General features: G+C 39.9%; 1 gene segment (V, D, J or C); it reads right to left on the bottom strand.

The window, feature by feature from the left end:
- Nucleotides 1-22,133, bottom strand: part of LOC131837084 (immunoglobulin heavy variable 3-33-like) — a 69,529-nt gene extending 47,396 nt beyond the window's left edge. Inside the window, 1 exon segment of the V gene segment in view lies at nucleotides 22,022-22,133. Within this exon segment, the coding sequence occupies nucleotides 22,022-22,067 (46 nt within the window).
- Nucleotides 22,134-27,724: the final 5,591 nt, after the last annotated feature.

Below are 27,724 nucleotides of genomic sequence, written 5' to 3' on the forward strand. Positions count from 1 at the left end.
ATTTTAAAAAGGAAGATATATTTCTTGGTCCCCTTAGAAAGTTGCAGTCACATAGGTGTCCATTCCCTACACTACAGAGAGGCACAGACCTGGCTGAGTCTACAAGTCTTGCACAGAAACCTTGGATTTCCATAAAAATTGGTGTGCTTCTAGGTGATATTAGCATTGGATCCCTGCTATGTAACAGATTTCCTTTCCAAGTGGAGATGAGTATCCTCCAACCCATTGAGAACCTGGAGAACAAAGGCATAAGAAGAAGGAAGTCACCCTTTCATTTCAATCTCATTGCCTGAACTGCTCATCTCCTCTTTTCCTACCCTACTCTTGGACTGAGCAATACATCCAGGGGTTCCCTTGTTCTCCATCCAACAGCCTGAGAATAATTTATTCCACCATCCCCTCGAGCTTGTAGAGGACAGAGCCTGGGACTTCTCAGGCTCTCTTACCATGGGACCTAATTACATATGTTCTTTCTGCAGGTGAAATTTCAGCTGGAAATGAATAATAACCCTCCATTGTGTACATGCTTGTTGGCATATGGTATTGTCTGCCTTTTTGTATTGTAGCCATTCTTAGTGCAGGTGTAGTGGTATCTTGTGAGGATGAAAGTACTGATGTATATAATTATCTCTTTCTAGAATAGGACATTATGCTGATACATGTTCCTTGAAGAACTGCTAAGATTAGTCCTACCGCCATGGATATAGAGGATGTAGGGATGGTGAAGTTCACCCCATGTCCATTCCCATGTCCAGTTTGTGCTGCACAAGTTGTTAAGAGCTGTGGAAGGTAAATCACAGTCTTGGACTTTAAAATTTTGGAGTAAAACTCCACCATTCTTTGCAGATCATAATTCTTCTTTTGAGAAATAGCTGGAAGCCTGTTCCTTTATCTTAGGAACCATAAGTTCAAGCCCGAGTCACTAGGTTGCCATGGAAATTGAGCTGTCCATCTTGAAGTGGGTGTTATTTGAATGTCCAAGCCATAAAGTGGAGCATGTAAAGTGATACTCCATCAGCTGATGGAAAAATAATGGTGTCTGAAGAGATCTTGAAAACACAAGTAAGTCACATGAAGAATTTTCTACATGTCCATGATCTCCCATCCTGCTGTACTGCTTTCTCTCTCCTAACCTACATATATGGCCTCATGGGGAGAGCTCTACAATTACTTCCAAGGGGAAGAAAAAGTTGAACCTGGTTCACATTTGTTTCTGTATAATATTCAGACACCAGTTAAAGGTGGAACACACTAGTCTTTTAAAAATTATTTATTTAAAAAAATGTTTTTATTTTTTAAATTTCTTTTCAGTGTTCCAGAATTCATTGTTTATGCACCACGCCCAGTGCTCCACCCAATACCTGCCTTCCACAATATCCACCACCAGACTCAACCAATCTCCTACCCCTGTCCCCTCCAAAACCTTCAGTTAGTTCCTCAGAGGGAATTCACTTGTCTTATCACGTTCTCCACCTCTCTGGAGCACCTGTTTTATACGACAGAATTTCCCTCATGAAGGCAGGATTACAGCATTAATTCAGTGTCAACATCTTGCAAATTTGAGGCAAATTCAAGATCCTTCTGGAATGAAGATATTGGTCATCCTGTCAGGTAATGGTCTGGCACTGCTTGAATATTTGGCGGACAACAGAGAGGATACATCATTGGTAGAGTATGAAAGCAGCTCTATATCCCAATTTTCAGTTATTTCCAGTTACAGAAATGTGGACCTTAGTTATCTTGCTTACGTCCTCCTTGTTGTTTTCAAACATGGGTATGTCTTCATTTTGTTTCCTGTCTTTTTCTTTGCCATATAACATAAGATGTATTGACTTTATATCATTACATTTAAGAATTCTTAATTATGCATCATAATATTTCAGTTTAAGGATATCAATGAGAAGAGAAAACACCACTGAAGAGCTTCACCTCCTTTTCTGGAGAAGGTTTCAGATGGTTTTGGTTGTATGCAGGATACTTGTATCATATATGGTGAAATTGTGACTGTGTTATTTTCTGTGCTTGTAGAATGAGTGTGATTAAGGCAATGAGTATGGAGGCACAGTTTACAGGACGTTGATGGTTGGTTTACTCAATGTGTCAGTGTGACAGGGACATGGTTACATGGATTGAACATTGTTTCTCTGGGTGTCTGTGATGCTGTTTCTGGAATGGATTGGCATTTGCATCCATGGTCTCTCTGTACATGGGCATCATCCAATCCATGAAGGTTCTGAGTAGAATAAAAGGCTGAGGGAGGAGGAATTCCTTCACGTTTACTTCCTGTGTACATGTTTGAGCAGGAACACTGGTCACCTACTGCCCTTGGATGCAGTTACGCCTTCAGGTCCCCAGGATCTCTGTCTAGACCACACTGGGAATCTGGTGAGACTTTCATCCCTGGCTGTCCTGGGTCTCCACCTTGTGATAGTAGATCATGGGACTTCTCAGACTCTTCAGTGATATATGCAGTGGGCTATGTGTTCCTTTCCTCAGGAGAACTATGACTAGTACATGGAGCTTCTGGTATGTTCTTGTGGCTTGTAAGTGCTAAAATATGTCAGACATGCGAAGGGCTAACAATCACAATTCTATGAATGAAGTGTCATGTGTGTTTGGGTCAAGAGATGGGTGAGGATAATGAGGAGTAAAGAGATGATGAAAAGATCATGAGATCTAAGAAGGGAGAGATCCCTGGTCCTTAGACACCGATGGGGGAAGACAATTTCTGCTCAACCTGGGGGCGATTCTTAAAGCCTTTCAGAAGCAAAACTGCAGATGAGAGTCTCAAGACGATGTCATCTTTCCAAAACACGGAGCAATACTGATTTTGTCAGGAACACTCTAATGAATGACTACATTTGAAGTGAAAAATGAAAAATTAATTCATGTGTAGTATGTGGATATATTGAAGTCAGTTAAGGATAATCCCAAATACTGATACTTTGTCCATCATTCAATTTTATTATTTAGGAACTGTTTATAAAAGTATTTAATTGAGAAATTTAATAAGGGTGTTTAAGAGTATTAAATAGTATTAAAATATTTAATAATAATATTCATTAAAATATTTAGTAAATAGATTACTCTAGATATTTTAAACCATACATTTCTTAATAGTTATATATTAAAATCCAATTGGTTTGTAGTTAGAAATATCAATAAATATTCATAAAATCTGGAAGGATAAGAGGAAATAGTTGCACATTATTATTTCTTTGGAATATATATTTTTCATCTTTTATTTCCAGAGAACACCTAAAATATATTTTAGTGTAAATATTATTTCAACTCGAAACTCAATGGTTATAACATACAATACTAAAATACTAAAAAAATAAATACTTATTTGTGGAGCATAAAAAATAGCATGGAGGACATGGGGAGTTAGAGAGGAGAAGGGAGTTTGGGGAAATTTGAAGGGGAGGTGAACCATGAGAGAGTATGGACTCTGAAAAACAATCTGAGGGGTTTGAAGTGGCAGGGGGGTGGGAAGTTGGGGTACCAGTTGGTGGGTATTATAGAGGGCATGGATTGCATGGAGCACTGGGTGTGGTGCAAAAATAATGAAAACTGTTATGCTGAAAACAAATTAAAAATAAATAAATAAATACTAAAAAATCATAACCTGTACAAATCCACACCCCCTCAAGCCCAGTATATATGTTTATAGTTGAGAAGGAAATCAATTCACCTTCTTCACCAGCAGCTAGACCAACCCTGTATTTGCTGGGTCTTAGAGCCCTGTGGTGTCCTGAGTGCCCCTAGTGACCCAAGCACCCCTTGGTGACCCAAGCGCCCACTGGTTTCCTGACTGTTCCTGCAGCCCACCCTCTCCTGTGTCCCTGCAGGGAGGTTTGCATCTGGGCTCACACTGACATTCCCTCACTATGTCTCTACACAGTAATACATGTCCAGGACCTTGGTGGCATGGAGATCAGTCAGCTGCAAGAACTTGTTCTTGGATGTGACTCTGGAGATGTACATGTAGCTCTTGTTGGATGGAGTGTCATGTGTGATTTATCTATGATTTATAAACCAATTCACTGCCCCCAGTCACTTGGTGTTGGTTGATTCATTTCCACCAGAAATTACTGCATGACACAGAGAATCCGGAGATGGTGACACTGAGGTGCAGGGTCTGTCAGTCCCTCACCAGGCATGAGCCTGACTCCTGAAGCAGAACCTGGGGCAGGACACCTTGGCACAAGGCCTCATCATTCACGACACTCACAACCATCCCAATAGTCCCATGTCTGACATCTGGACCATCTCTTTGGGGAGCTGTCACCAGACACAGAGAAGGACCTAGAAATTCATTTTTCTCCAGACCAAAGCTCTGCCTTCCCCAGAGACCTCACCCTGTCTGGAGAGAGAGCTGTGAGCTACCACACCTGAGAGTGAATTTTACCCTAGAGGTTGAGGAGAAGTTTGCATGTGTGGGAAGGAACCTGTCCTTGGAAGTAGACAGGAAAGAGTTAGGCTCTTCTGGAACTTCCAGGACCACCCGTGGGTATCTCCTTGTTGAACTCACAAGGTATGTTGCTCTGGGATGGGTGAGCCCTGGGTCTATGAGCTGTGTTGGAAGCAGGTCAATAGATGGCCTCACTTTCTGAGCATAAGAATAAATGTTGAATAAACGAGTGATTCAAAATTCATTTTAATATAAACTATTTTTCGGGGCGCCTGGGTGGCTCAGTGGGCTAAACTATTTTTCAAGAAGATACTTAATGGGATCCACACTTTGTAGCTACAGCTTTCCAAATGAACAACTACCTGTGCAGCATGGGTGCATCTGGGGACCTTTGATCCCAATGGTCTCTGCTAATGGGCTTTGTCTGCGAAGATGTCTGCAAAACGTGTAAGTGATATCTTTGTCTGCAAGTGCATGGACACCAACACAAGGCACCTATTCTGTTCCTATGCTGGGAGGGTGCCTCCCTAGTCCTGAGAAATCCACCTCACACAGGTGCATTTTATCTGTTGGAGGAGGATCTTGCTTTAAAAAAAAGTGGGTAAATTTTTTCTTATGCAGCACAGAGATAATCATTAATTCAGGCATGGAGTTAATGACAATAAAATACTAACCTGAAGGAAATGGTGTTAAGGACCCAGAAATTATTAGGACCTAATCATTAGAGGTCTAATAAGAGATTGTGTGGGTTATGTTCATATTCCTGAAAAACCTGCAGCAAGAGGATAAATGCTTAGATAGATGAATAGACTTCAAATAGAGATCAGATGCCCATAGAACAGATAGATGACAGATGGATACTTACATAAGTTTATATTATTTTAAAAGACACTACAGAGGAATCATATCATTATGAACACATAAAATGGAATGTCCAAAATTGTCATTGTTTCTAAAACCATATTTTCATGAGGAAAGAATATTTTGGTGTCAACTTTGGGTTAACACCCAAGTAAGGATATGTGTTACTTTTTTTAATGAATAAGCACAGTTTCCACTTAGGGTGGTGGTGCCTCCTTGCAGATATTGGTTGTTGTATAATTTTGTGTAAGCTATAGAACATATCTTGCCCTATAACAGTCCATGGAATATGTCTTTGAAACCTAAGTCATTATATAAGCAGGATAACATCTTTAAATGGAGAGGACATAAATAAGATCATTTGTGTTATTTAGCATCTTGCAATGACTGAATCGATGAAGGCTCAGGGGTACCTGAACCATTTTCCCAGAGTGTAAAGTTATAAGGGAAATTGTGACTCAGAGCCAAGAATACAGAGGAGCCCTAAGCATGGGTTTGTTCCCAGCATTGGACACGGCAGAGCCCTACAGGAACCTGTCACTTCCCAGCTTCTGTCTGCACCCGTATCTATGGCTGGGGCTCATGGTCAGAGGGCCCTGAGGGCCACAAGTAACCATATTCCTCCTCCAGAGACACTACCTGTCATTCCATGGTCTTACTTCCCAGGGTGTCCTGAGCTCTGGGATGTGCACTGACATATTGTTTCCAGAGTGGCTGCACCAGGTCGAATTCCCACCAATAATGCAAGAGGGTTACCCTTTCGCCACATCCTTGCCAACATTTGTTGTTTCCTGTCTTGTCATTGTAGCCTTTGTCACCTGTGTTGTCATATCATATTGTGGTTTTGATTTGTATTTCCCTGATGCTGAATGATGTGGAGGATTTTTTCATGTGTCTCTTGGCCATTTGTATGTCTTCTTTGGAGAAATGTTTGTTCTTGTTTTCTCCACATTTCTTGACTGGATTAATTGATTTTTGGGTGTTGAGTTTGCTAAGTTCTTTGTAGGTTTTAGGTATTAATCATTTTTTAATTAAGTGCAATTATCTAATGTATAGTACATCATTAGGTTTTTTTTTTTTTTCTTTTTACATCGTTGGTTTTTGATGTAGTGTTCAATGATTAACTAGTTTCATTAATCTCCCGGGCCCATTAGATCATGTCCCCTCCTTAATATCCATCACCTTCTTACCCCATCTCTCTATCTCCTTCCCTTCTGAACCCTCAACATGTTACTCTGTGTCCAGAGTCTCTTATGGATTGTCTCGCTCTCTGATTTCTTCCCATTCAGTTTTCCCTCCCTTCCCCTATTGTCCTTTGCACTATTCCTTATTCTACATATGAGTGAAACCATGTGATAATTATCTTTCTCTGCCTGACTCATTTCACTTACAATAATACCTTCCAGTTCCATCCATGTTGATACAAATGTTAGGTATTCATCCTTTCTGGAGGCTGAGCAATATTCCGTTGTATATATGAACTGCATCTTCTTTATCCATTCTTCTGTTGAAGGACATCTGAGCTCCTGACACAGTTTGTCTATTGTAGACATTGCTGCTGTGAACATTGGGGTGCATGTGTCCCTTCTTTTCACTACATCTGTACTATGGAGTAAATACATACTATTGGAAGTGCTGGGTTTTAGGGTAGGTCTATTTTTAACGTCTTGAGGAAACTCTTTTCTGTTTTCCAGAGTAGCTGTACGAGCTTGCATTCCCAGTAACAGTGGGAGAGGCTTACCCTTTCTTCGCATCCCTGCCAACCAATGTTTCCAACTCAATAATTTTAGCTCTTCTGACTAGGGTGAGGTGGTATCTCATTGTAGTTTTGATTTCTTTTTTCCTGATGCCAAGTGATATTGAACAGTTTTTCTTGCATCTGTTAGCCATTTGTTGTTGTTGTTTTTGTTTTGTTTTGTTTTGTTTTGTTTTTTGTGGAGAAATATCTATTTGTGTATTCTACACATTTCCTGCCTGGATTATTTGGGTGTTTTATGGTGTTGAGTTTGTTAAATTCTTTGTAGATCTTGCATACTAACCCTTTATCTATACGGCATTTACAAATATCTTCTCTAACTCTGAGGTTGCCTTTTAGCTTTGTAGACTTGTTTCCTTTGCTGGGCAGCTCTTTATCTTGATGAAGTCTGAATCGTTCATTGTTTCTTTATTTGTCTTGCCTTTGGAGATTTGACTGTCAAGAAGTCCTTGTGTCTGAGATCAAAGTGGTTGCTGCCTGCATTCTTCTCTAGGATTTTGATGAATTCTTGACTCCCATTTTGGCTTTTCATCCATTTTGAGTTCATCTTTGCAAATGGTGTAAGAGAATGATTCAGTTTCATTCTTCTGCATGTTGCTGTCAAACTTTCCCAAACCATCTACTGAAGGGACTTTTTTCCATTGGATATTTTTTCCTGCTTTTTTGAGAATGGAAAAACATGGAATGTTTTTTCCATTTCGTTATGTCTTTCTAAATTTCTTTTATATGTGTTTTGTGGTTTCTAGAGTACAGATTCTTTACCTCTCTATTTAGGTTTATTTCTAGGTATCATTTTTTCTTTGGGTGCAATTGTCAAGGAGATAAACTGATTGATCACCCTTATTCTTCCTCATTGTTAGTGTATAGAAATGCAGTTGTCTTCTGGTCCTTGATTGTATATTCTGTCACTTTGCTGAATTGCTGCCTCAGTTCTAGCAAAATTTTTTTGCCAGTATTCATTATTTTTGCACCATACCCAGTGCTCCATGCAATCCGTGCCCTCTATAATATCCACCACCTGATACCCCGACCTCCCACCCCCTGCCCCTTCAAAACCCTCAGATTGTTTTTCAGAGTCCATAGTCTCCCATGGTTCACCTCCCCTTCCAATTTCCCTCAACTCCCCTCTCCTCTCTAACTCCCCATGTCCTCCATGCTATTTGTTATGCTCCAGAACTCTCTTAATTTTGTTGACTGTATATTGCATTGTGCAAAAGCTTATCTTGATGAAGTCCCAAAAGTTAATTTTTGCTTTTGTTTCTCTTGCCTTAGATAGGTGTCTTGAAAGAAGTTGTTGTGGGCAGTGTCGAAGAGGTTACTACCTGTGTTCTCTAGCATTTTGATGGATTTCTGTCTCACATTGAGGTCCTTCTTCCATTTGGAGTTTCTGTTAGTGTGTAGTGTAAGAGAATGGTCCAGTTTCATTCTTCTGCATGTGGTTGTCCCATTTTCCAAGAATCATATATGGAAAAGACTCTCTTTTTTTCCATTGTATGTTCTTTTGTGATTTGTCAAAGAGCAATTCTATTTGACCATAGAATTGAGGGTCCATTTCTAGGGTCTCTATTCTTTTTTTTTTTTTCAGCATAACAGTATTCATTATTTTTGCACCACACCCAGTGCTCCATGCAATCCGTGCCCTCTATAATATAGGGTCTCTATTCTTTCCCATTGATCTATGTGTTTGTTTTTGTGCCAGCACCATACTCTCTTGATGACTATGGCGATAGCTTGAAATCAGGCATTGTGAAGGTCCCAGCTTTTGTTTTCTTTTTCAACATTTCCGTGGTGATTTGATGTCTTTTAGGGCTCCAACAAATTTTGGATTGTTTGTTTCAGTGCTGTAAAAGCTTTTGATGGCATTTTGATACAGATATTTTTGAAAGTATAAATTGTAAGAGAGAGCAAGATGGCAGAGAAGTAGAAGATGCCTTTTTAACTGGTCCCATAAAGTGATCTTATTATCTATCAGACCCCTCCGAACACACATGAAATCAGCCTGAGATGCAGGCTTATACCCTTCTGGATATCTATGAGGGCAGAAGATGCCAGTGATGATTTCAAGCAGTGGAGTTTGAATGATGGGATGATTTTGGAGGATAAAGGGATGGGGGAGAGAGCCTCCCAAAGTGACCCATTGGAAAGTAATGCCCCAATATAAGAGTGTCCTGTGATTGGGGACCAGCATTAACTTGGAGCTGGCTAAAAGCACTCAAAAAGAGCAAAAAACTTCCACCAGCCATCAAAATGCCAGAGAGAGTGTGGTGAAGCATCCCGGCCATGCTCCCTGAGCCACTGGTACATGTGAGAGAGCCCAGCTTCACGCCAGCCAATGCTCTCTAGAACCTCAGCTTGTTGCACTCTGTACCCACACTGCACAGTGGGTGCCTGAGCCATGCTCCACACTCTCCATGCATGGAGAGGTCCATGCAGGCTCTGATGACTGGTCTTATGACCAACCAAGACTCAGCATTCCCAGCCCAGGACAACATGAAAATCTCAGCATGCTGTCTCTGATTGGGATCTCTTTGGCTGTCTGGACCTGCCCAGTCAGCAGTCTGGCAAAGGCAGTCACTGGAAGTGGTCTCCCCGGACCGATATTGCTCATGGTTTTAGTACCTATGGTGCAGAAACAAGTGGGAGCTCCTGCGACACGTGAGATGGTGTCTGGGGACATGCTTGGCTGGTGCAAGGTGGCAGAGGGGGAGTCTATGTGCTCTGGACCTCCCAGAGAGGAACAGACTGAGGCTTCTTTCTGAGAGAGAGGTCTGGGTGCAGTTTTCTTTCCTCTAAATCTCTGAAGAATCATCAAAAGCCACCAAAGGAAAATTAAAAAAAAAAAAAAACCCTCCAGAGAACAAAAGCTTGAAAAACCGGGTTCTTCAGAGCCCAGCCCCTTTTTAGGGGGCAGGAGGAGTCAACCCAAGCAAGACTGCTTGAAAAACAACCCAGCAGATACCTCTCCCAGAGAACCAGCCAAAAAAAAAAAAAAAAAAAAAACCGACACAGTGTCCTCATAAAAACTAAAACCCCTATATGAGGGGAAAAGAAGACATTAAAACTTCCAGCATTGACCTAAAATTGTATACTTCATAGATACAACTTTTATTTCTAATTAATTCCCACTATTTTCATTCCTTTTCTAAAAAATAATTATTTAAATTTATTTTTACTTATTTTCAGCATAATACTATTCATTATTTTTGCACCACACCCAGGGTTCCATGCAATCCATGCCCTCTCCAATACCCACAACCTGGTACCCCAACCTCCCAACCCCTGCCCTTTCAAAACCCTCAGATTGTTTTTCAGAGTCTATAGTCTCTCATGGTTCACCTCCCCTTCCAATTTCCTCCAACTCCCTTCTACTCTCTAACACCCTTTGTCCTCCATGCTATTTGTTATGCTCCACAAATAAGTGAAACCATATGATAATTGACTCTCTGTGCTTGACTTATTTCACTCAGCATCATCTCTTCCAGTTCTGTCCATATTGCTACAAAAGGTGGGTATTCATTCTTTCTGATGGAGGCATAATACTCCATAGTGTATATGGACCACATCTTCCTTATCCATTCATCCGTTGAAAGGCATCTGAGTTCTTTCCAAAGTTTGGTGACCATGGCCATTGCTGCTATAAGCATTGGGGTACAGATGGCCCATCTTTTCACGACATCTGTATCTTTGGGTTAAATACCCAGGAGTGCAATGGCAGGCTCATAGGCAATTCTATTTTTAATTTCTTGAGGAATCTCCACATTGTTCTCCAAAGAGGCTGCACCAACTTGCATTCCCACCAACAGTGAAAGAGGGTTCCCCTTTCTCCACATCCCCTCCAACACATGTTGTTTTCTCTCTTGCTAATTTTGGCCATTCTAACTGGTGTAAGGTGGTATCTCAATGTGGTTTTAATTTGAATTTCCCTGATGGTTAGTGATAATGAACATTTTTTCATGTGTCTGATAGCCATTTGTGATTGTAAATAAGTTAAAATTATAAGTTATAAAATTATAAGTTAAAAATTATTTTTTAACTTATTTACAATCAAAATAAGATGTTCAGCACAAAAAATTCCATACTAACCTTTTTACTTGAACTTTTTTGGATACATATACCAGTGTTTTTCTTTTCTTTTTCTATTTATTAAATATTCATATAGAGATGACCTTCAAGGTAATCTTCTTTAATCAATCAATACGAACCCTATATATAAATCAGTTTTAATCCCCCTTTATTGTGAGAAAGTTGAGTCCTTTATCAAAGATATCAAGGTAGACCCAGGAAGAATCAAAATAACTGTCTTCACCTACACTGAAAATTTATAACCACCCTCCAATCTTTTTCTTCTGTCAGTGGTTCTGTATTTTGTTGTTGTTGTTGTTGTTGTTATGGTAGTATATAAATCTTATACTTGGGGTTCATTTTGAGTGGGTTCTATTTTTTCTTGTCATTTAATTTTGTTGGTCTTTTTGTTTGTCTGATTTTGTTTGTATAATTTATAAATCTTACCCTTGGGGCCCATTTGGGCTGGTTATTCTTTTTTTTTTTTTTTTCTTTCATTTTTTTGTGTCTATCTTTCTCTCTCTTTTTTTCATTTTTCTTTATCTTTGGTGGGGACTCCCCATAGCTCAGACGCGTTCAGGGATGCACCTTGCCTGGATCACATTTGATACACTCAGCTAAATAGCCCCTCAGCCATCTCTCACCAAAATGACTAGGAGGAGGAATGCGCATCAGAGAAAAAATTCAGATACTGTGCCTTCTCCATCAGAGCTATTGGGTATGCATAAACAGAAGGTGGGAAAGGGAATTCAGGCTAAAAATTATCCAGGCAAGGGCTAAATTAGAGAAAACCATTATTGACAAAAGGGAATTCATTAGGGCAGAAGTGAAAGGCACCAGGGATGATGTTAACAATGCTTTCAGTGAGTTCCAATCTAATCTAAATTCTCTAACAGCTAAGGTAACTGAGGCAAGTTAGAAGAAGAAGAAGATAGAATTAGTGATCTAGGGACAAACTGAGAGAAAAAGGATCAGGAAGAGGTCTGAAACAAAGAGCTTAGAAGCCATGAAAACAGAATTAGGGAAATAAATTATGCCCTGAAATGTTCCAATGTCAGAATTATTGGTATCCCTGAGGGAGAGGAGAAAGAAAGAAGACCAGAGGATATAGTGGAACAAGTTATCCATGAAAATTATCCCAATATGGCATATGGAATCAGCATTCGTGTCATAGAGGCAGATATGTCCCCCCACAAGATCATAGAATCTAGAAAGACATCCAGACTGCTGATTGTGAAAATGATGAATTATAATTTTAGACAGGAGATCTTGAAAGCAGCTAGAAGGAAGAGATTCCTGATGTACAGAGGAAAGCCCATGAGAATAATGTCAGACCTGTCTACAGAAACCTGGGAAGCTAGAAAGGGCTGGCAAGATGTATTCAGGCACTCAATGAGAAGGACATGCAGCCAAGAATACTTTATCCAGAAATAGTGACATTCAAAATGGATGGAGAGCTAAAGAGCTTCCAACACCAGCAAGGTTTAAAAGAGTATGTGACCACCAAGCTGACACTTCAGGAAATAATAAGGGGGCTTCTATAAATGAGGAAAAACCCCAAGAATGTCATTTAACAGAAATATATGGTCATTTATTTGTGGAGCATAATAAATAGCATTGAGGACATAGGGAGTTAGAGAGGAGAAGGGAATTAAGGGAAATTGGAAGGGGAGGTGAACCATGAGAGACTATGGACTCTGAAAAACAATCAGAGGGTTTTGAAGGGGCAGGGGTTGGGAGGTTGGGGGAACCAGCTAGTGGGTATTTGAGAGGGCACAGATTGCATGGAGCACTGGGTGTGGTGCAAAAATAATGAATACTGTTACACTGAAAAAATTAAAAATTAAAAATAAATAAATAAATAAAAATTTAAAAATAACTACAAAATAAAGTGATTAATGACAAAAAGAGATAAATATATGGAGGTGGGGGGAGACAAGATGACTGGGAAGTAGAAGGAGGCTCCCTTTCAACCTGTACCCTAAATTGAACTGATTACATTCCAAAGAACTCTGATAACCCACGAAATCAGCCTGAGATCAGAATTATACATGTCTGGATCTCTACAGGGGCAGAAGAGGCCAGTGGTCAGGTAAATCAGAGTGGGAAAGTCGGACTGATATTGGAAGATAAAAAAAAAAAAGTGGGAGGGAGCCACCAGAGGTGACCTAATGGAAAGTAACACCCCAATAGGGGAGTGCCCAGCATCTGGGGACCAGCATTAACTTGGAGACTGGTTGAAAGCACTCAAGGAGAGCAAAGGATCGTGGAGGGGGGTAAATTGTGGGAATCGGGGTCTTAGGGACAGGGCCTTAAGTCCCCAGACCCAGGACAGCCACCCCTGGTGCAGAGCCAGAGAGAGTGCTACAGAGGTACCAGGTCTCTGTCCCTGAACCTCCAGCATGCCTGAGAGTGCTTGGCACCCAGCTCCCATGAGGGGCTGGGAGCCTTGCCAGCCAACAGAAGCACAGCCTTTTTGCAGTCCCCATGTGAGTGCTCTGCTGTGCCATCAGAGTCTGAGTCATGCCCCGTGCCCTCCCCTGAGAGAGGTGCACACAGGCTCTAGCCAGGTGCTCTCAGACTGGAAAGACCAGACACTCCCAGCCCGGGCCAGCAGGAAAATCTCAGTGTGTGACCTCTGCTTGGAACTTCTCTGGAAGTCTGGAGCTAACCAGACAGCCGCTGCTGCCTTGGTTTTGGGTACAAGCAAAAAATCCTGAGTCCCCAGGACCCACAATTGAGAAACTGCTCTGCCAGCGGGCAAGGGGGAATTTATTTGGGCACTGCAGCCAGACCGAGGCTTCTCTCTGAGAGGGAGGTCAGAGTGCAGTTTGCTTTCCTCTAAACCTACAAAAACCATCAAAGGCATTCAAGGCGAGAGAAAAACAAAAATGAACAAATATAAAAACCTCCAGAGAACAAAAGCCTGAAAAAACCAGTTTCCTCAGAGTCCACCCCCTTGAGGGGGGCAGGAGGACTTAACTGAGAGAACATCATTGACTGAAAACCCATGTGGCAGGCCCTCCCCCAGAAAAACAACCAGGAAAGAAAAAAAAAAAAAAAGACGATAAGAGAAAAACCACCACTACTTAATAGGACAATTTTTATTATTAATTTGATCCCACTATTCTGGCTCATTTTTTATATAGTTAATTTTTTATTATATAGATAATTTTTTAACCTATTTACTTCACAGTGAGATGCCCAGTACATCAAATTCCATAATAACCTTCTTTTTTTTTTATTTTCTTAAATATTTTATTTATTTATTTATTTGACAGAGAGAGATCACAAGTAGGCAGAGAGGCAGGCAGAGAGAGAGAGGAGGAAGCCGGCTCCCTGCTGAGCAGAGAGCCTGATGCGGGACTCGATCCCAGGACCCTGAGATCATGACCTGAGCCCAAGGCAGCGGCTTAACCCACTGAGCCACCCAGGCGCCCCCCATAATAACCTTCTAACCTGAACTTTTTGATACATACACCTGTGTTTTCCTTTTGCATTTCTATTTTTTTAATTTCTTTTTTTTAATTTTAGTTTAGTTTAGTAAAGTTCGTTACATTTTTAAATTTTTATTTTCTAATATTCATATAGAGTTAAACTTCAAGGTAACCCCCTTTCCCCATCAATGCCACCGCTATAGGTAAACCAAATCCTAATTCCCCTTTATCTTAGGAAAGTTGAGACCATTAACAAAGATATCAAGATACATCCAGGAAGAATCAAAACAACCTTCCTCACACACACTGAGAATTTATAACCACTCTCCCATCTTTTTCTTCCACCAGTATTACTGTGTTTTTGTGTTTGTCCTGATTATATATATATATATATCTTACACTCAGGGTTCTTTTTGATGGGGTTATTCCTTTATTTGCATATATATATATATATATATATATATATATATGCAAATATATATATATTTTTTTCTTTTGTCATATACTTTTATCAGTCTTTTTATTTGTTTGTGTCTGTTTGTATACTTCATAAATCTTACCTTGGGGCCCATTTGGGCTGAACCTTCTCTTTTATCTCACCTTTCTTTCCTGTTTCTCTCCCTCTCTCTTTTTTTCTTTTCCTTTTCTTTTTCCTCTCATTTGGGTGGGGAACCCTGATTGCTCAGAAGCGTTCCAGGGTGCACATTGACTGAAACAGAGTCGAAACAACCAGCTACACCCATTCAGCCATCTCTCACCAAAATGACTAGGAGGAGGAATGCCCAACAGAAGAAAAATACACAGGATGGATCTTCTGCAACAGAGCTAATGACTATCAACATAGACAATATGTCAGAAAGATAATTCAGGCTAATCATTATACAGGCAATAGCTAGGTTGGAGAAAGCCATGGGTGACCAAAAAGAATTGATTAGGGCTGAACTGAAAACGACCATAGATCATGTTTTCAATATTAGGGAAGAGCTGAAAGCTACCAGAGAGGAGCTTCACAATGCTCTCAATGAGTTCCAATCTTATCTAAATTCCCTCAACACTAGAATAACTGAGACAGAAGATAGTATTAGTGATCTGGAAGACAAACAGAGAGAAAGGATCAGGAGGAAGCCTGGAAAAAACAGCATAGAAGCCACAAAAACAGAAACAGGGAAATAAATGATGCCATGAAACGTTCCAGTGTCAGAATTATTGGAATCCCTGAAGGGAGGAGAAAGAAAGAAGCCTAGTAGATATAGTGGAACAAGTTCTTTATGAAAATTTTCCCAATCTCACGAATGGAATAAGCGTTCATGTACTAGAGGCCAAGGTTTACCCCCAAGATTACAGATTCTTGAAAGTCCTCGAGACACCTAATAGTAAGAATGAATAATTATAATTGTAGGCAGAACCTCTTAAAAGCAGCTAGGACAAAGAAGATCCTTACTTATAGAGGAAAGCCCATCAGAATAACGTCAGACCAGTCCACAGAGACCTGACAAGCCAGAAAGGGCTGGCAAGATATATTCAGGGCACTGAATGAGAAGAACATGCAGCCAAGAATACTTTATCCAGCAAGACTGACATTCAAAATGGGAGGAGAGATAAAGAGTTTCGAAGACCGGCAAGGCTTAAAAGACTATGCAACCACCAAGCCGATACTACAGGAAATATTAAGGGGGCTTCCTTAAAGGAGGAAAAAGCCCAAGAATAGTATTGAACAGAAATATAGAGACAATCTACAGAAAGAAAGACTTCAAAGGTAACACGATGTCAATAAAAATGTATCTATCATAATCACCCACAATGTGAATGGCCTAAATGCGGCCCTAAAACAGCACAGCGTTGCAGACTGGATAAAATGACAGGACCCATCCCTACGTTGTCTACAAGAGACCCATTTTGAACCTAAAGATACACCCAGACTGAAAGTGAAGGGATGGAGAAGCATCTTTCATGCCAATGGGCCTCATAAGAAGGCTGGGGTAGCGATTCTCATATCATACAAATTAGATTTTAAACTAAAGACTGTAGTCAGAGATACAGAAGGACACTACATCATTCTTAAAGGGACTATCCACCAAGATGATCTAACAATTGTAAATATCTATGTCCCCAATATGGGAGCAGTCAACTACATAAGAAAACTGTTAATCAAATAAATAAAGAGTCATATTGATATGAATACACTAATGGTTGGAGATCTTAACACGTCTCTCTCAGAAATAGACAGATCATCGAAGCAGAAAATCAATAAAGAAACAAGAGCATTGAATGACACATTGGAACAGATGGACCTCATAGATATATACAGAACATTCCACCCTAAAACAACAGAATACTCATTCTTCTCAAATGCACATGGAAACTTCTCCAGAATAGACCACATACTGGGTCATAAATCAGGACTCAACCGATACCAAAAGACTGAGATTATTCCCTGCAAATTCTCAGATCACAATGCTTTGAAACTGGAGCTCAATCACAAGGAAAAGCTCAGAAGGAGCTCAAACACCTGGAAGCTAAAGACCACCTTGCTTAAGAATGGTTGGATCAACCACGAAATCAAGGAAAAATTGAAACAATTCATGGAAACCAATGAGAATGAAGACACTTTGATCCATAACCTATGGGATACAGCAAAGGAAGTCCTAAGGGGGAAATACATAGCCATCCAAGCCCTCAAAAAAGTTGAAAAATCCAGAACACAGCAGCTGTCTGTACGCCTTAAAGAACTTGAGAATCAACAACAAATAAAACCAACTCCACACATAAGAAGAGAAATAATCAAGATTAGAGCTGAGATCGATGAGGTAAAAACCAGAGATACAGTAGAACGTATCAATGAAACTAGAAGCTGGTTTTTTGAAAGAATCAATAAGATCAATAAACCATTGTCACACTAATCCAAAAGAAAAAAGAGAAAGCTCAACTACATAAAATTATGAATGAAAAGGGAGAGATCACAACAAACACCAAGGAAGTAGAAACAATCATCAGAAGTTATTATCAACAGTTATATGCCAATAAGCTAAGCAACCTAGATGAAATGGATGCATTCCTGGAAAACTGTAAACTCCCAAAATTGAACAAGGAAGAAATTGACAACCTGAATAGGACAATTTCTAGTAATGAGATTGAAGCAGTGATCAAAAACCTCCCAAAAAACAAGAGCCCAGAACCTGACAGATTCCGTGGGGAATTCTACCAAACTTTCAAAGAAGAAATAACACCTATTCCCCTGAAGCTGTTTCAAAAAATTGAAGCAGAAGGAAAACTTCCTGACTCTTTCTATGAAGCCAGCATTACCCTGATCCCCAAACCAGGCAAAAGCCCTACCAAAAACGAGAATTTCAGACCAATATCGCAGGATCCAACAGCACATATTATCCTCCATGACCGGGTGGGATTCATCCCTGGGCAACAAGGATGGTTCAACATTCGCAAATCAATCAATGTGATAGAACAAATTAACAAGAGAAGAGAGAAGAACCACATAGTCGTCTCAATTGATGCAGAAAAAGCATTTGACAAAATCCAGCATCCGTTCCTGATTAAAACGCTTCAAAGTATAGGGAAAGAAGGAACATACCTGAACTTTATCAAATCTATCTATGAAAGACCCACAGCAAATATCATCCTCAATGGGAAAAAGCTTGCAGCCTTCCTGTTGAGATCAGGAACACGACAAGGATGCCCACTCTCACCACTCTTGTTCAACATAGTATTAGAAGTCCTAGCAACAGCAATCAGACAACAAAGAGAAATAAAAGGTATCCAAATTGACAATGAAGAAGTCAAACTCTCTCTCTTTGCAGAAGACATGATTCTTTATATGGAAAACCCAATAGACTCCACCCCAAAACTACTAGAACTCATACAGCAATACAGGCACGTGGCAGGATACAAAGTCAATGTACAGAAATCAGTTGCTTTCTTGTACACAAACAATAAAAATACAGAAAAGGAAATTATAGAATCTATTCCATTTACTGTAGCACCAAGAACCATAAGACACCTGGGAATAAACCTAACCAAAGAGGTAAAGGATCCATACTCGAGGAACTACAGAACACTCATAAAAGAAATTGAAGAAGACACAAAAAGATGGAAGACCATTCCATGCTCTTGGATTGGAAGAATAAACATTGTTAAAATGTCTATACTGCCTAGAGCAATCTATACTTTTACTGCCATTCTGATCAAAATTCCACTGGTATTCTTCAAAGAGCTGGAGCAAATAATCCTAAAATTTGTATGGAATCAGAAGAGACCCCGATCGCTAAGGAAATGTTGAAAAACGAAAATAAAACGTGGGGCATCACTTTACCTGATTTCAAGCTTTACTACAAAGCTGTGATCAGCAAGACAACATGGTACTGGCATATATACAGACACATAGACCAGTGGAACAGAGTAGAGAACCCAGATATGGACCCTCAACTCTATGGTCAAATAATCTTCGACAAAACCGGAAAAATATACAGTGGAAAAAAGACAGTCTCTTCAATAAATGATGCTGAGAAAACTGGGCAGCTATAAGTAGAAGAATGAAATGGAATGAAACAATTCTCTTACACCGTCCACAAAGATAAACTCAAAATGGATAAAAGATCTCAATGTGACACAGGAATCCATCAGAATCCTAGAAGAGAACATAGGCAGTAATCTCTTCGATATCAGCCACAGCAACTTCTTTCAAGATATGTCTGCAAAGGCAAAGGAAACAAAAGCAAAATTGAACTTTTGGGACTTCATCAATATCAAAAGTTTCTTCACCGCAAAGTAAAGAGTCAAAAAAACTTCTCCCATGGAATGGGAGAAGATATTTGCAAATGACAGTACAGACAATAGGTTGATATCCAGGATCTATAATGAACTCCTCAAACTCAACACACACAAAAGAGACAATCATATAAAAATTGGGCAGAAGATATGAACAGACACTTCTCCAATGAAGACATACAAATGGATATCAGACACATGAAAAAATGTTCATCATCAATAGCCCTCAGGGAGATTCAAATTAAAACCACATTGAGATATCACCTTACACCTGTTAGAATGGCCGAAATTAGCAAGACAGGAAAAAACATGTGTTGGGGGGGATGTGGAGAAAGGAGAACCCTCTTACACTGTTGGTGGGAATGCAAGTTGGTGCAGCCTCTTGGGAGAACAGTGTGGAGATTCCTCAAGAAATTAAATATAGAGCTTCCCTATGGCCTTGCCATTGCACTCCTGGGTATTTACCCCCAAGATACAGATGTCATGAAAAGAAGGGCCAATGTTTATAGCAGCAATGGCCATGGTCTCCAAACATTGGAAAAAACCAAGATGCGCTTCAACGGACGAATGGATAAGGAAGATGTGGTCCATATACACTATGGAGTATGATACCTCCATCAGAATGGATGAATACCCAGCTTTTGTAGCAACATGAATGGGACTGGAAGAGATTATGGTGAGTGAAATAAGTCATGCAGAGAGAGTCAATTATCATATGGTTTCACTTATTTGTGGAGCATAACTAATAGCTTGGAGGACATGACATGTTAGAGAGGAGAAGAGTTTTGGGGGAAATTGGAATGGGAGCTGAACCATGAGAGACTATGGACTCTAAAAAACAATCTGACGGGTTTGTATTTGCTGGTGCGTGGATATTATAGAGGGCACGGATTGCATTGAGCACTGGGTTTGGTGAAAAAATAATGAATACTGTTATGCCGAAAATAAATTTAAAAATAAATTAAAAAAATAAAGTACATGCCATTAGTTTACTAAAAAAAAAAAAATGATATAGTGTCTTTCTGTATCTCTGACTACAGTCTTTACTTTAAAACGTAATTTGTCTGATATGAGAATCGCTACCCCAGCCTTCTTTTGAGGCCATTAGCATGAAAGATGCTTCTCCATCCCTTCACTTTCAGTCTGGGTGTATCTTTAGGTTCAAAATGGGTCTCTTGTAGACAACATATGGATGGGTCCTGTCATTTTATCTAATCTGCAACCCTGTGCTGTTTTATGGGCGCATTTAGGCCATACACTGCAGACTGCAAGTTAATGCTGGTCCCCAGACGCAGGGCACTCTTGTATTGAAGTATTAGTTTCCAGTCAGTTGCCTCTGGTGGCTCCCTGCCCCTTTTGTTTATCTTCCAATATCAGTCCGCCTTTCCTACTCTGCTTTACCTCCCCACTGGTGTCTTCTGCCCCTGTAGAAATCCAGACATGTGTAATTCTGATATCAGTTTTATTTCATGGGTTATCAGAGTTCTTTGATAGGTAATCAGCTCACTTTAGGTCACAGGTTGAAACGGCGCCTCCTCCTACTTCCCCAGTTTCCTGTCTTCCCCCCTTGGCTAGTTGATTTATTAAAAAAAATGAATGATACCTGGTTTCTTTCATCTCTTCTGTTGTTTCCTAGTTTCTATATAATTTATTTCTGCTCTAATCTTGCTATTTCCTACCTTCTGTTATATACAGGTTTCAGTTGATTTTTTTTTTCCTAGCCCCTTTAGGTGTAAAGCTTGTGGTTTATTTGATATTTTTCTTGCTTCTTAAGGTCTTCCTGTATGCTGTGTATTTTTGTCTTAGGACCACTTTTGCTGCAGAGAAATTACACGATGGTGATAGAGGTTTTATACTCGTGTGTGTGTGTGTATGTGTGAGATATCTTCTGGCTCTACTGGAGGATTTTGTGATCCACAGTGAGTGCCACTGTGATTACTTTAAAGGTTTTGTTACCTGCATCAGGATATTTGTAATTTATTGGTATTTAAGGACAAGAGGAAGCTAATGTACTTGACTCTGTGTTTTGTGCATGTTAGTATATTTGTCTTCCTGCTACAACTAAATTTCTAAGTCAGAGAGTGAATAGGTAAGCACAGAATAATGTCAAGGAGGCTGCCTTGGGGAAACTGCTCTATGGAGATGAAACCCCAGACCCTGACAGGAAACCTGCCATAGCTTCCTCTGACCTGCTCCTGGGATTAAAGACAGAATTGATGAGTAGTGTGCACCCTCTGCTGGTCTGATACTCTTGTAGTTTGACGTTTGTGTCTGGGCTCACACTGAGGACCCCTCACTGTGTCCTTCACACAGTAATACACGGCCGTGTCCTCAGGTCTCAGGCTATTCATCTGAAGATACAGCATGTTCTTGCTGTTGTCTCTGGAGATGGTGAATTGGCCCTTCAAAGAGTCTGCATAGCTTGTGCTACTTCCATCATTGCTAATACTTGTGACCCACTGTAGCCCCTTCCCTGGAGCCTGGCAGACCCAGCTCATGGCATAGTTACTGAAGGTGAATCCAGAGTCTGCACAGGAGAGTCTCAGGGACCCCCGCAGGCTTCACAAGGTCTCCCCCAGACTCTACCAGCTGCACCTCGTACTCGACACCTGTAGGCACAAGACATTCCACTCAGGAATCTGTCACACACCCGTGGTTTCACTCACTCATATCCACTCACATCCTCAATTTCTTTTGTTCTCCATAAATTACCTTTTAAAAGAACAACAAGGAAAACCCAGCCAAGCACAAAGTCCATTGTGAGTCCTCTGTTCTGTCCGGCTCAGTGAATGTGGACACGTGGAAATCCCAGGCCTGGGGCTCCTCTCCTAGCTGCATGGTCCAGGCTGGGCTGTTTTATTCAGTGGTGGGCAGACCGTATTTGCATGTCCTCTGAGTATATATTTAGATCCAGACTTAGGTTCAATTTCTTACAAGTTAAAAACAAAGATTCTATTGTTTGTAGAGCACTTTGTTTAGACGGCACTGTGTCAGTATGTAATATTTTAATGTATGAACAGAATTGTCTTTTCTTCTTATTTCTATTACAGAATTTTAAAAATTGTTGTGTTATGTTACTCACCATACAGCACATCATTAGTTTTTGATGTCGTGCCATGATTCATTATTTGTGTATAATAACCAGTGCACTTTGCAACCTGTGCCTTCCTTAATACCCATCAAAAGGCTCATACATCCCACTAGCCTCCTCCATTCTAAAAACCTCAGTTCATTTCCTGGAGTCTGTAGTCTCTTATGGTTCATCTCTCACTTTGATTTCTCCCCTTCACCCCTTCCATCTGCTAATGTTTTCCACTCTATTCCTTATGTTGCACAAATAAGTGAAATCGTATGACAATTGGTTTTCTATGTTTGCCTTTTTTTTATTATAATTTTTTATTTTTTATAAACATATATTTTTATCCCCAGGGGTACAGGTCTGTGAATCACCAGGTTTACACACTTCACAGCACTCACCAAAACACATACCCTCCCCAATGTCCATAATACCACCCCTTTCTCCCAAACCCCCTCCCCCCAGCAACCCTCAGTTTGTTTTGTGAGATTAAGAGTCACTTATGGTTTGTCTCCCTCCCAATCCCATCTTCTTTCATTTATTCTTCTCGTACCCACTTAAGCCCCCATGTTACATGACCACTTCCTCATATCAGGGAGATCATATGATAGTTGTCTTTCTCCGCTTGACTTATTTCGCTAAGCATGATACGCTCTAGTTCCATCCATGTTGTCGCAAATGGCAAGATTTCATTTCTTTTGATGGCTGCATAGTATTCCGTTGTGTATATATACCACATCTTCTTGATCCATTCATCTGTTGATGGACATCTAGGTTTTTTCCATAGTTTGGCTATTGTGGACATTGCTGCTATAAACATTCGGGTGCATGTACCCCTTTGGATCACTACGTTTGTATCTTTAGGGTAAATACCCAATAGGGCAATTGCTGGGTCTTAGGGCAGTTCTATTTTCAACATTTTGAGGAACCTCCATGCTGTTTTCCAGAGTGGCTGCACCAGCTTGCATTCCCACCAACAGTGTAGGAGGGTTCCCCTTTCTCCGCATCCTCGCCAGCATATGTCATTTCATGACTTGTTGATTTTAGCCATTCTGACTGGTGTGAGGTGATATCTCCTTGTGGTTTTGATTTGTATTTCCCTGATGCCGAGTGATATGGAGCACTTTTTCATGTGTCTGTTGGCCATCTGGATGTCTTCTTTGCAGAAATGTCTGTTCATGTCCTCTGCCCATTTCTTGATTGGATTATTTGTTCTTTGGGTGTTGAGTTTGCTAAGTTCTTTATAGATTCTGGACACTAGTCCTTTATCTGATATGCCGTTTGCAAATATCTTCTCCCATTCTGTCAGCTGTCTTTTGATTTTGTTAACTGTTTCCTTTGCTGTGCAAAAGCTTTTGATCTTGATAAAATCCCAATAGTTCATTTTTGCCCTTGCTTCCCTTGCCTTTTGCGTTGTTCCTAGGAAGATGTTGCTGCGGCTGAGGTCGAAGAGGTTGCTGCCTGTGTTCTCCTCAAGGATTTTAATGGATTCCTTTCGCACATTGAGGTCCTTCATCCATTTTGAGTCTATTTTCGTGTGTGGTGTAAGGAAATGGCCCAATTTCATTTTTCTGCATGTGGATGTCCAATTTTCCCAGCACCATTTATTGAAGAGGCTGTCTTTTTTCCATTGGACATTCTTTCCTGCTTTGTCGAAGATTAGTTGACCATAGAGTTGAGAGTCTATTTCTGGGCTCTCTATTCTGTTCCATTGATCTATGGGTCTGTTTTTGTGCCAGTACCATGCTGTCTTGATGATGACAGCTTTGTAATAGAGCTTGACGTCCGGAATTGTGATGCCACCAACATTGGCTTTCTTTTTCAATATCCCTTTAGCTATTCGAGGTCTTTTCTGGTTCCATATAAATTTTAGAATTATTTGTTCCATTTCTTTGAAAAAAATGGATGGTACTTTGATAGGAATTGCATTAAATGTGTAGATTGCTTTAGGTAGCATAGACATTTTCACAATATTTATTCTTCCAATCCAGGAGCATGGAACATTTTTCCATTTCTTTGTGTCTTCCTCAATTTCTGTTCCAAAAAATAGAAATGGAAGGAAAACTTCCAAACTCATTTTATGAGGCCAGCATCACTTTGATCCCAAAACCAGACAAGGATCCCACCAAAAAAGAGAGCTATAGACCAATATCCTTGATGAACACAGATGCGAAAATACTCAACAAAATACTAGCCAATAGGATTCAACAGTACATTAAAAAGATTATTCACCACGACCAAGTGGGATTTATTCCAGGGCTGCAAGGTTCGTTCAACATCCGCAAATCAGTCAATGTGATACAACACATCAATAAAAGTAAGAACAAGAACCATATGATACTCTCAATAGATGCTGAAAAAGCATTTGACAGAGTACAGCATCCCTTCCTGATCAAAACTCTTCAAAGTGTAGGGATAGAGGGCACATACCTCAATATCCTCAAAGCCATCTATGAAAAACCCACCGCAAATATCATTCTCAATGGAGAAAAACTGAAAGCTTTTCCGCTAAGGTCAGGAACACGGCAGGGATGTCCATTATCACCACTGCTATTCAACATAGTACTAGGGGTCCTAGCCTCAGCAATCAGACAACAAAAGGAAATTAAAGGCATCCAAATCGGCAAAGAAGAAGTCAAATTATCACTCTTCGCAGATGATATGATACTATGTTTGTCTTATTTCACTCAGCATAAGCTCCTCCAGTTCTATCCATGTTGAATCAAAAACTCAGTATTCATCCTTTCTGATGGCTGAGTAATATTCCATTGTATGTATGGACCACATCTTCTTCTTCTTCTTTTTTTTTTTTTTTTTTGCATTTTTAATCCATTTCTCTTTTTTTTTAAAAGCTTTTTAAATTTTATTTTATTTTATTTCTTTTATTTTAAATTTTTTTATTTTTTATAAACATATATTTTTATCCATTTCTCTTTTAAAAATTATTTATTTTCAGTGTAACAGTATTCATTGTTTTTAAATTTTTCTTTATTTTCATCTTAACCATATTCATTGTTTTTGCACCACACCCAGTGCTCCCTGCAATCCATGCCCTCTCCAATACCGACCACCTGGTTCCCCCAAACTCACACCCCAGCCCCTTCAAAACCCTCAGATTGTTGTTCAGAGTCCATAGTATCTCATGGTTTACCTCCCCCTCCAATTTCCTTCAACTCCCTTCTCCTCTCCATCTCCCCTTGTCCTCCATGCTATTTGTTATAATACACAAATAAGTGAAATCATATGATAATTGACACTCTCGGCTTGACTTATTTCACTCAGCATAATCTCTTCCAGTCCCATCCATGTTGCTACAAAAGCTGGGTATTCATCCTTTTTGATGGAGGCATAATACTCCATATTGTATATGGACCAGATCTTCCTTATCCATTTGTCTGTTGTAGGGCATCTTGGTTCTTTCCACAGTTTGGTGACTGTGGCCATGGTTGCTAAAATATTGGGGTACAGATGGCCCTTATTTTCGCTACGTCTGTATCTTTGGGGTAAATGCCCAGTAGTGCAATTGCAGGGTCATAGGGAAGCTCTATTTTTAACTTCTTGAGGAATATCAACTGTTCCCCAGTGGCTGCACCAACTTGCATTCCCACCAACAGTGGAAGAGGGGTCCCCTTTTTCCACATCCCTTCCAACACATGTTGTTTCCTGTATTGCTAATTTTGTCCATTCTAAATGGTGTAAGGTGATATCTCAATGTGGTTTTAATTTGAATCTTCCTGATGGCTAGTGATGATGAACATTTTTTCAGTACTCCAGGAACTAGAGAACACTCATGAAAGAAATTGAAGAAGACACAAATAGATGGAAGACCATTCCATGCTCTTGGATTGGAAGAATAAACATTGTTAAAATGTTTATACTGCCTAGAGCAATATATACTTTTAATGCCATTCCGATCAAAATTCCACTGGTATTCTTCAAATAGCTGGAGCAAATAATCCTAAAATTTGCATGGAATCAGAAGAGACCCCGAATCGCTAAGGAAATGTTGTAAAACAAAAATAAAGCTGGGGGTATCACGTTACCTGATTTCAAGCTTTATTACAAAGCTGTGATCACCAAGACAGCATGGTACTGGCATACAAACAGACAAATAGACCAGTGGAACAGAGTAGAGAGCCCAGATATAGACCCTCAACTCTATGGTCAATTAATCTTCTACAAAACAGGAAAAAATATACAGTGGAAAATAGTCTCTTCAATAAATGGTGCTGGGAAAACTGGATAGCTTTATGTAGAAGAATGAAACTCAACCATTCTCTTTCACCGGACACAAAGATAAACTCAAAATGGATAAAAGACCTCAACGTGAGACAAGAATACATCACAATCCTAGATGAGAACATAGGCAGTAACGTCTTCGATATCAGCCACAGCAACTTCTTTCAAGATATGTCTCCAAAAGCAAAGGAAACAAAAGCAAAAATAAACTTTTGGGACTTCATCAAAATCAAAGGCTTATTTTTTCTGCATGTGGCTGTCCAATTTTCCCAGCACCATTTATTGAAGAGGCTGTCTTTTTTCCATTGGACATTCTTTCCTGCTTTGTCGAAGATTAGTTGACCATAGAGTTGAGAGTCTATTTCTGGGCTCTCTATTCTGTTCCATTGATCTATTTGTCTGTTTTTGTGCCAGTACCATGCTGTCTTGATGATGACAGCTTTGTAAGAGAGCTTGAAGTCCGGAATTGTGATGCCACCAACGTTGGTTTTCTTTTTCAATATTGCTTTGGCTATTCGAGGTCTTTTCTGGTTCCATATAAATTTTAGAATTATTTGTTACATTTCTTTGAAAAAGATGGATGGTACATTGATAGGAATTGCATTAAATGTGTAGATTGCTTTAGGTAGCATAGACATTTTCACAATACTTATTCTTCCAATCCAGGAGCATGGAACATTTTTCCATTTCTTTGTGTCTTCCTCAATTTCTTTCATGAGTACTTTATAGTTTTCTGAGTATAGATTCTGTGTCTCTTTGGTTAGGTTTATTCCTAGGTATCTTATGGTTTTGGGTGCAATTGTAAATGGGATTGACTCCTTAATTTCTCTTTCCTCTGTCTTGCTGTTGGTGTAGAGAAATGCAACTGACTTCTGTGCATTGATTTTATATCCTGACACTTTACTGAATTCCTGTATAAGTTCTAGCAGTTTTGGAGTAGAGTCTTTTGGGTTTTCCACATATAGTATCATATCATCTGCGAAGAGTGATAATTTGACTTCTTCTTTGCCGATTTGGATGCCTTTAATTTCCTTTTGTTGTCTGATTGCTGAGGCTAGGACCTCTAGTACTATGTGATAATGGACATCCCTGCCGTGTTC

The sequence above is a fragment of the Mustela lutreola genome, chromosome 7 (assembly GCF_030435805.1).
Source record: "Mustela lutreola isolate mMusLut2 chromosome 7, mMusLut2.pri, whole genome shotgun sequence".
Taxonomy (NCBI): domain Eukaryota; kingdom Metazoa; phylum Chordata; class Mammalia; order Carnivora; family Mustelidae; genus Mustela; species Mustela lutreola.